At 62.3% G+C, this 9,164-nt stretch overlaps 1 protein-coding gene across 1 annotated transcript in view; it reads right to left on the bottom strand.

The window, feature by feature from the left end:
• Lama5 (laminin subunit alpha 5) overlaps positions 1 to 9,164 on the bottom strand; it is an 80,310-nt gene that overhangs the window by 4,516 nt on the left and 66,630 nt on the right. Inside the window, exons 42-65 of the mRNA XM_033766968.1 lie at positions 7,838 to 8,068; positions 7,073 to 7,186; positions 6,791 to 6,918; positions 6,563 to 6,643; positions 6,264 to 6,478; positions 5,999 to 6,099; positions 5,717 to 5,897; positions 5,487 to 5,636; positions 4,840 to 4,991; positions 4,605 to 4,715; positions 4,355 to 4,466; positions 3,643 to 3,813; positions 3,283 to 3,479; positions 3,056 to 3,172; positions 2,757 to 2,911; positions 2,395 to 2,536; positions 2,213 to 2,315; positions 1,876 to 1,986; positions 1,218 to 1,397; positions 984 to 1,132; positions 736 to 912; positions 512 to 648; positions 278 to 431; positions 32 to 169 (exon numbers count right to left, since the gene is read on the bottom strand). Of these exons, the coding sequence (XP_033622859.1) occupies positions 32 to 169; positions 278 to 431; positions 512 to 648; positions 736 to 912; positions 984 to 1,132; positions 1,218 to 1,397; positions 1,876 to 1,986; positions 2,213 to 2,315; positions 2,395 to 2,536; positions 2,757 to 2,911; positions 3,056 to 3,172; positions 3,283 to 3,479; positions 3,643 to 3,813; positions 4,355 to 4,466; positions 4,605 to 4,715; positions 4,840 to 4,991; positions 5,487 to 5,636; positions 5,717 to 5,897; positions 5,999 to 6,099; positions 6,264 to 6,478; positions 6,563 to 6,643; positions 6,791 to 6,918; positions 7,073 to 7,186; positions 7,838 to 8,068 (3,507 nt within the window). The remainder of the gene's footprint in view (positions 1 to 31; positions 170 to 277; positions 432 to 511; positions 649 to 735; positions 913 to 983; positions 1,133 to 1,217; positions 1,398 to 1,875; positions 1,987 to 2,212; positions 2,316 to 2,394; positions 2,537 to 2,756; positions 2,912 to 3,055; positions 3,173 to 3,282; positions 3,480 to 3,642; positions 3,814 to 4,354; positions 4,467 to 4,604; positions 4,716 to 4,839; positions 4,992 to 5,486; positions 5,637 to 5,716; positions 5,898 to 5,998; positions 6,100 to 6,263; positions 6,479 to 6,562; positions 6,644 to 6,790; positions 6,919 to 7,072; positions 7,187 to 7,837; positions 8,069 to 9,164) is intronic.

Genomic DNA, 9,164 nt, shown 5'->3' with positions numbered 1-9,164 from the left:
AGGGGGGGCAGGTGGGCAGGGCTGTACGTACGCACCGGGCGCAAGGCCTATCCACAGCTGTGTCCACCTGGAAGGTCCTCTCGAAGTTGTATAGACTGACCACCTCCTCGTTTAGCGTGTCCAATTCAATGCAGCCCCGGTAGCCGGGGAAGCGGAGGGGTGCGGGAGGCTGCGGGCACAGAACAGTCAGGGTTCCCCCATCCGGCCAGGAAACGACAGGATGGGATGGGCGGGGCTGCAGCTGCTCACAGGCTGTCCCCGGCTGGCCCAGGCTCACCGTGAAGCTGCTGGGGTACCCGCCCACGTAGAAGACAAAGTCGTCAGCCTGCAGGCTGAGCAGTCCCTCCACCCCAGGGGCTACCGCGTCCCCCTTTGTCTCTTGGACGGTCGGATCATCCACCGTGACAGACATGTGGCCAAACTGGAGGGTCCTGGGGGCAGAGGCAAAGGTGCGGGTGAGCTGTGGCCAGGACCCCACAGCGAGGGTGCTGCCTCTCCCAGGGCCTCCCACCTGGCGATGCTGATGGTGGCAAACTGCTCCCCAATGTCCTCGTCGATGCTGAGGGTCACGGGGCCAGCTGCCCCCAGCCGGTATACCCAGTGCACCGTCCGGTTTCGCAAAGACACACCCATGTAGTCCCCAGTGGCCTGCGGCAGTGACAGAAACAGTTGGGGCAGGGACCGAACACCACCCTTCCTGACAGTCAGCTCACCTGGCCTCCTGTCCAGCCTTACCTGGCGGCTGCCCATGTACAGCACGAAGTGGTCCCCGGCCTGCTGCCTGGGCTCTGGCGCTGGCTCAGAGCTCTGCAGGTGGAACTTGAGGGCGCTGTAGGCGGCAAGGTCTGCGAGGTCTCGTGGGGTGCGCAGCTGCACCCCCGAATGCCCGTTGAACTTCATGGATACCTTGACCTGGGAGTGCAGGAGTGTCAGTGCTCACCACTCCGTCTCCCAGACACCACCGTCCCCCGGGCGCCACCCACCTTATTGGCAGCGCCCCGGGCCTGAGCGATGAGCTCCCGCACGCGGCCGATGCTGGCGGACAGGGCCAGGCTGGCGTTGTGTGTGCTGCGGTTCTCCAGCAGGCTCAGCTTGGCCAGCAGCTGCGGCAGCGTCTTCTCCAGGGAGGACACTGCAGGCACAGGGTGTGTGTGCGCTTGCGTGCACTGAGAGCTCACTGCCCACCTCCCTCCCCAGGACCCACACCACTGGCTCACCTGAGTGGCCTGCATCCAGCACTGCCTGGCCCAGGTCCTGGCCCCGCAGGCCCCCAAACTGGCCCTGCCACTGCTCCAGATTCCTCTGCATGTCCCAAAGCTGGGACTGCAGCCGAGCAGCTGTGTCCTGGGCTTCAGCAGCCATGGCCTTGGCATGGGCAATCTTCTCGCTTGTCTCACCTGCAGCAGGAATAGGGCATGTTTGGCAGGGGTCGGATGAAGACCACTCTGCCCTCGCAGCCCCAAACCCCCAAAGGGCCAGAATGGGAACCCCTGCCCCTCTTTTCATTGTAGTCAAAGCTGACCCTCAGCACCCACTGAAGATCCCTCACTGAGCATGCTGCTCCTGCCACCTTCGGAGGCTCTGGGCTGCCTGCTGCCAGCAACCCCATTTGCTCAGGCCTCTGAGGCTCCAGCCCTGTTCAGGACACGTGGCAGCCACGGGTCCTTCCAGAAGCAGGATAAACCACACACCCTTGCCCTGAGTCCTTGCTCCCAGGATGTGCTCCAACCCCACCCCAAGCTGCACTGCAGCGACATGAGTGAGTGTGTCCACGGTCACACGGCCACTCTGCCAGCCAGGTAGTGTCCCTCAGGCCAAGGGTCCACTCCCCATGGGGACAAAGGAGCGGCAGGTGAGGAAGAAACACCCACGTACCTGGGTCCATGGCCAGCATGGCCTGCACCTCCTGGAGCTGGGCCACAAGCTGGTCCTTCTTGGCCTGGACATCTCGGAGCTGGGTCCTGGCACCCTGCAGGGTGACCCACGCTGCGGGGGAGGCAGGCTCAGTGGGGAGGAGCCTCCCAGGCCTCGTGCACACAGACTGCACTCTGGCTGGGGGCCCTGGGCACACCACCACAGCAGAAGCTGCCCTTTGCAGGTGGGGAGCAGAATTCACACCAAGCTAGTTCCATTTCTGCCCTGAATCACGCCAGAACCACCCACAAAACCCACACAGACCTGGCCCAGAGTCCCCAAGGAGCCCTGAACTCACCAAGCCCCAACCTCTGTTGCTGCCCGAGCACAGCCTTCTCCAGGTCACTGCTGTTGGCCAGCAGCTGCTGGGCTCGAGGCACTAGGCCCCGCTGTACCGCGGTCTGCAGATGGGGAAAAATGCAGGTCACACCAACGGGGCCAGGCTCGGGCTCCCTGCAGCCTGGGGAGTCAGAGGCTCACCTCCCACGCATGGTTCGCCTGCTGCCAGGCCTGCTTAGCGGCATCCTCAGCATCCTGCATGGCCTTTAGGATGCTGCTGTAGGCATTGGAGGCCTCCACAGCCCTCTGGATGAAACGGTCCTGGTTGACACCAAGGATGATACTGTGCAAAGCAGAGGGAGGAGAGAGATGTGCAGGTGCGGAGAGCCAGACCCCTGGCCTGGCTTGCCACCCATGTGCTCTTCCTGCCGGCCTGGGCCCCGACTTCCTGTGAGACTCAGGAAAGTCTGACCCCTTTAATGGCTTCCCCTACCAAGGAGCCCTCCCAGACCAGCAGCCCCATCCTGGCCTGGCTACACCCAGCAGGGACCTGGGCCACACACCTGGACAGGTTGAATGCCAGCTGATTCAGCTGCTCTGCGTGGGCCTCAGCGGTCTCCACCAAGTCCAGCTTGCTGCCAGCTGGGGAGAAGGCCCTGATCTTCTCCAGCAGTGGGGTCTGGGCCCCGTCCAGGCTAGCGGCCAGGTGTTCCAGGTCCTGGAGGTGGGTAGGCTCAGTAGGGCCACATCTGGGACGCAAGGGGGCACTCTGCATGCACATGAGCACCAGAACCCACCACAGCCCATGGTGTGGGAGGGAACTAAGTGGGGAGTGGCCTGATGGAATGTGGACCATGCTCACCTCCTTGGCCTGGTCCGTGCCACGCAGAAGCTCAGAGACATGGGTCAGGGTGCGGCTGGCAGCCTCCAGAGTAGCCTTCAGGGTGGCGCTGTCCCGGGACAGCTCCTGCCTCCGTTGCTGAAGGCAAGTGGGGGATGTGTGTGTGTGTGTGTGTGTGTGTGTGAGAATAAAGGACAACCGGCAGGGAGGGGCAGTGGGGTGAGAGGGTGGGCAGAGGAGTCCCTCACCAGGGCTTCCTCCAGCTGCTCCTGGTTGCGGCTGGTGAGCTGCTCAGCGTCCCGCGTGGTGCTCACCGCCTGATTCAGGGCCTCCCGCAGGTCCATGAGGCCGGCCTCATGCTGAGCTAGCTGGTCGCGTGCATGCTGAGCCAGCGCCTGGTTCTCCTCCCATCGGCGGGTCAGATGCTGCTGCACACGGGCCAGCACTGGCCAGCACCAGGGGCAAGGGCAGTTACCCTGGCAGCAGATCCCTTCCCGAGTCCCAGTCCCCATCTGCCCCTCGAAGTGGGCGCGCTGCGGCTCCAGCCCCACCACAGCTGGCCTCCCACAACACAGCCCTGCCTTCCCGACAGGACAGCCGCCACTCACGCCTCTGGGCGTCGGTCAGCTCAGCTTCCGCTACCGCCTGGGGTGGCCCGAAGTCACGGGCCCGCATCTCCCGCAGGAACCTGTCCACCTCTGCCAGTGTCCGGTGCAGCTGCTCGCCCGATGGGGTCGATGCGTTGGCTGGTGAGATGTGGCCCAGCTGGGATGCCAGCTCTGTGGAAGGAAACGGTCAGGGTCCGGGCCCCGTGACATTTCCACCCAGCATCTCCGCGCTAAGGGCCACAGCTGCCCTCCTACAGTGCCACCCCCAGCATGCTGCTCACTGCTCCTGACTCCTTGATGGCCTTCCCTGTCCCTTCTTGAGGCCAAGTCCTGCTCATTGGCCAGCACTCAGCCGAGACTACCTCTCCCCGGCCTGAGCTGGCCCAGGCCCTGCTCTGTAAGCCTGTGGTCGGCTGCTTCATAAACTCAGGGGCCCTCATTTCCTCCTGGCTGAAGGTCTCGAGGGTGGGACTGAGAGCTCATCCGCTTGACTCTCAAAACCATGCTTTCTCAGAGCCCACCCAGCTCAGACTGGCCAGATCAGCCCCTCGCCTAGCTTCTCAACTGACCTGTCGACTCCAGACACGCCATTTCCCCATCTAAACATGCGGCTCTGCCAGCTCTTGAGGCCAAGCAAAGAGGCAGACCCCAGGGAGTGTCCTCCACCCCCAGGCAGCCCTCCCTTCTCTGAGGCTGGAGAAGTCAACCCTACCGCTCAGGGCGCGGTCCACAGCCCGGACAATCACCAGCAGTGTCTGTGCATGGCCCAGTGTGGCCTCCGTACTGTTCAGCAGCTGGCCAGCCCGGTCCTGGGCCCCCATGGCCTATGGATGCAGAGCCCTTCAGCCTACAGTTCTGCAGGTGCAGGACAGCTGGGGCTGGGGGATCAGGGAATTAGGGACTTGAGGGTCCTGGGGCAGGGGTGCCCTAGGGGACTTGGGGTGGGGGCTTTAGGGTCCTGCCTGGCCACTCAGCCGCTGAACATCCTGCTCCAAGTTCATACTCTGTCGCTCCAGGGTCTGCAGCTGCTGCTCTGCTTTGTAGCTGGGGCCCAGTGGGCTCCGGAGCTGGCCCTGTGAGGAATGAAGGTGGGTACCCACATGGCCTGGCGGAGAGGCCTGCACTGGAGGAGGGGCTGCACCGCAGGGCTGAGCAGAGGCAGGTGCCCACCCCACCTGGGGGACGGGTGCACAGTACCTGCAGGTCGGTGATGGAGGTGTTCAGCCTGCATAGCTGGGCCCAGGCTGCAGAGCTGGCACTGATACCACTCAGCTGCTCACGGATGGCAGGGAGGAGGGCGCTGGCCTGCTCCATGTCGTCCAGGAGCAAGACCACACAGTGGTCACATACTGGGGACAGTGAAGGGCCGTGGGGTCAGAACAGGGGCCAAAATCTTGGGTTACACAATGTCACGGGTCTGGGCAGGGGCAGAGCACAGGGCTGAGGGTCACGAGGTCTGCCAGAGAAGTGGGGTCAGTGCACATCACAAGACCAGGAGAGCTCCTGGGCTGGCAGTGGAGTCCCAGAGTTGGCACAGGAGACTGAGCCAGGCCAAAGGCATGAAGGGTCAGGAGGGAACTGGGCAGGCACAGGAAGCTGGCCTCAGGACACAGGAAATACACCATGGGGTGGGGCCTGGGTGCCTGTGATGGGCAGATGGGGTTCAAGGTTGGAGCCACAGCACCGATTTGGGGAGAGGAGGGCCAGTGTGAGGTCAGCAGCGATCATGGGGGGGCCCTGAGAAACAGACAGAAAGCCAGGCCACTACTCTAGGACCCCCACGGCCCCCAGGCAGAACAGGAAGGGTGAGGCAAGGCAGGAGAAGGACCCAGAATGGGCCGTACCTTCGCAGTGGACGCCCTGGCCCTTGGGCCCACCTGGCACAGGCACCTGGTGCTGCTGGCTGCAGGCGTCACAGCGCTCCCCGCTGAGCCCTGGCGGGCAGGTACAACGGCCTGTGTGTGGGTCACAGTGGCCCCCTGGGCACTGGCAGCCTGTGGGGAACAGGGATCAGGCAGGATCAACACAGCCCGTGTGTGGTGCCCACCGCCCTCTTGTGGCCTGCCATACTCACGCCTGCAGCCCTGCTCCGGGAGCCCCCAGTGGCCAGGGCCACACTCACGACACTGGAGTCCCCCAGCTCCTGGTCGGCAGCGGCACTGCCCACTCTGGGGATGGCACTCAGACCCCTCGGCGGCTGGTCCACAGGAGCAAGGGCGGCAACCCTGACAGCCCTCGAGACCAAAGTGTCCCTCCTGCGGGTGCAAGCTGGGGTCACAGCCCTGCCCTGCTCATGAGTCCCCGCCTCCCCCAGCCCTCGGTGCCAATCCCAGGCCCCCACTTCCTCCAGCCCTACCTGGCAGCGGTCACAGCGGGGCCCAGTCACGCCGGCCTTGCACAGGCAATGGCCACTCCGGGGGTCACAAACCTCTGTGCCACACGGGAAGCAGTCGCACGCTACAGGAGAGGAGGCTGTGACAAGCAGCCCGCCAGATGGCCTGACAAACCCCTCTCACCCCTACAGGCTGTGCCTGTTCCAGGCTACCCTGGCTCCATGGCTGCCAACTCCCTGGCCAGCCCTGCCCACAGTCCTGATGGTGACCTGTCCCCAGGGTGCCTACGGGTGCAGTTGCCAGGCAGCAGGGCGTTGCCGTAGAAGCCAGGGGCACAGCTCTCACAGTGAGGTCCAGTGGTATGGCGCAGGCAGCTGTGGCAGGCGCCTGTCAGGGGATCACAGTCGCTGAAGATCATGTTGGGGTCTCCGTTGCCACTGCAGTCACAGGGCTGGCACGAGCTGCCCAGCACCTGAGGGTTCCCGAAGAAGCCGGGAGCGCATCTGGGTGGCAGTGAGCGAGGGCCGGTCAGCACCCTGTGCCCCCAGCAGGAGCACCCAGCTAGCGCCCAGGCCTGCCTGGCTCACCGTTCACAGGAGGCCCCGGTGTAGCCGGGTCTGCAGAGGCACTGGGGGTGGCCACCACGCAGGACACAGCCCTCCGCGAAGCTGCAAGACGGTGGTCGCTGAGCTCCTCCGGCCCTGCCAGTGCCCAGGCAGCGCCCACCCAGCGAACCCCTCCCGCTGCCCTGGTTCCGAGTGGAGGTAAAATAGTGGGGTTCTGGCAAGGAAGCACAAGGGGCCGGTGCAGCTTACTTGTTGGAAGGAACCGCTAGAGGGCAGGGGCAGCTGACACAGGGAGAAGAGGGGTCCCCAGGCTGGCTGCTCATGAAGCCGGCCTGGCAGCGCTCACAGTGGTCTCCCTCCGTGTTGTGCTGGCAGCCCTGGGGCAGAGTGGATGGTCAGCGCCCATGGTGGAGGCCCCGTCCCACCCAACCCTTCCAGGGACCCACTCCATGCCCCAGGCACTGGGCCTCAGGGCCTCTGAAGCCACAGTCCCGAAGGCCTTTGGTGCCGCTTCCCCATGGTCCTACTTACCACACAGACACCGGAACCAGGGAGGCAGCGGTCTGAATGGCCGTGGCACTGACAGGGGACACATCGACCCAGGAAGAGTCCTTTGACGTCCCGGTAATAGCCAGGGGCACATTCCTGCGGGGTGGAGAGGACACCGATGAGAGCACAGCAGCCAAGGCATCCTGGGCCAGGCAGACCATCGAGCCACTCCAGTCGGACCCAGGCCCCTGTATTCACCAGCAGGGAGCCCATGCCCGTAGCAGACACCACACACACTGGGCAGAGGTTGGGCCAGAAGCAAAGCTCCGGGCCCTGGCCAGCTGGATGCAGGCCCCGTGTCTGGCTGCCACCCTCAGGCCTGAGGACGGGCTGCTGAGGCCATGCAGACACCCTGACTGATAAATGGCTGGGCCTTGGGGCCGGTGACCAGCACCCATGTGGGCCACAGCCTTGCTCTACAGCTGCCTCTCAGGGAGCTCAGCCACAGTCCTCTGCCAGTGACAGGAGCCACCCACATCCAGGTGAACAGCAGTGGGTGAATGGTGTGGGACAAAGAGGAGCCAATTAGCTGGACATTAGGTTGGATGGCTAGGTAGGCAAGGGCCAGAGTGGGCAATGCATGGGCACCAGCGAGCAGCTGACCACGAACCTGTGCGCAGGCCAGCCGGGCAGCAGGCAGGAAGAGGCGAACAGGGGACAGAGGTGGGGACAGCACCGAGAATGCTTGCAGCAGGAGGGGCATTCAGGGAAGGAAGGACACAGCCCCCACCGGAGCCTCCATCTCACCTGGCACGAGTCCCCACGGTAGTTGGCAGGACACATGCACAACTCCACACTGCTGGCCGGAGGTCCCGTGCCCACCTCACTGGCCACCTCCAGCACGACCCTACGCAAGGACACAGCCGAGGAGATCTTCGAGAAGAGAGCGCGGATCTGCAGCTGCTCCAGGCCCGCCAGGACCATCATGAGCTCCTCTCGGGACACAGCATTGTGGGTCTCCGTGTGCCGGAAGTTTCCCTGCAAGGCCAGGACAGGACCTCAATGGGCCACACCCAAGGGCAGAAGGGGTGAGCAGGCAGACCTGCAAGTGGGGGCAGAGGCATTCAGGTCACCCCTACCTCACGCCACACACTGAAGTCAGCTCCAGGTGTATTAGGAACTTAAATGTAGCTGGGCCCGGTGACACAGGCCTCTAGTCCTACACCCTGGGAGGCTGTGGCAGGAGGATTGCAAGTTCAGGCCCAGCCTGGAAAATTTAACAACTAAGCAAGACCCTGTCTGAAAAAACAAAAAAAGATCTGGAAACATACTCAATGTAAAAGATCTGGGTTCAGTCCTCAGTAGCGGGGGGGAAAAAAAGGAATTTAAATGTGCAAAGAAAATACTTTGAGCTTATAGGAGAAAATATAGAGAAGTACTTTCTGGCCACAGAAAGACAAATACTTTCTTAACCAAGATGTAAGAACAAAACTGCATTAAAAATTGATAAGCTTGCATACACTAAATATAAGAACCGTTTAACTGGATGACACCATTTAGAGAAAGAAAGCTACAAACTCAAAGCGAGCTTTCACTCTGACAGGGTGAGCATCAAGAATGGATGCCTATGGCTGGGGATTTAGTTCAGTGGTTCCACCGCTGGCCTCGAAAGCACAAGGACCCGAGTTCGACGCCTGGTACCAAAAAAACAACAACAAAAAACAAAACCCAAACCAAAAACAAACAAACCACAAATCAAAGAGAATGGACACCTAGCTGGTAGAAAGGGGAAACGCCTGTAATCTCAGCACTCTGGGAGGATAACAGGAGGTTCACAAATTTTCGCCCAGCTTGGGCAACTTTCCAAGATCTTTCCTCAAAGTAAAACGTCTAAAAAGGGCTGGGATGCAGCTTAGTGCAAAGGCCCTGGGTTCAATCCTGGCACCACAAGAATGAACTCTGCTAAAGAGACAGGACGGCTAAGAAGTCAAAAGCAGAAAGCAAAGGATTCTTGAGGGCAGCTCATAGTGGAGGAAGCCACATGGCCCTGCAGTGGCAGGGAGAGGCCCACCGTCAAGGACGAGAGAACCAGCACAGGCAAGACGGCCACACTCGGGGTGGCCAGAAGCCAGAA

This window comes from Fukomys damarensis, unplaced genomic scaffold, assembly GCF_012274545.1.
Source record: "Fukomys damarensis isolate Sample0158 unplaced genomic scaffold, DMR_v1.0_HiC HiC_scaffold_22, whole genome shotgun sequence".
Lineage (NCBI taxonomy): Eukaryota > Metazoa > Chordata > Mammalia > Rodentia > Bathyergidae > Fukomys > Fukomys damarensis.
This window is presented reverse-complemented; position numbering and strand designations above follow the sequence as displayed.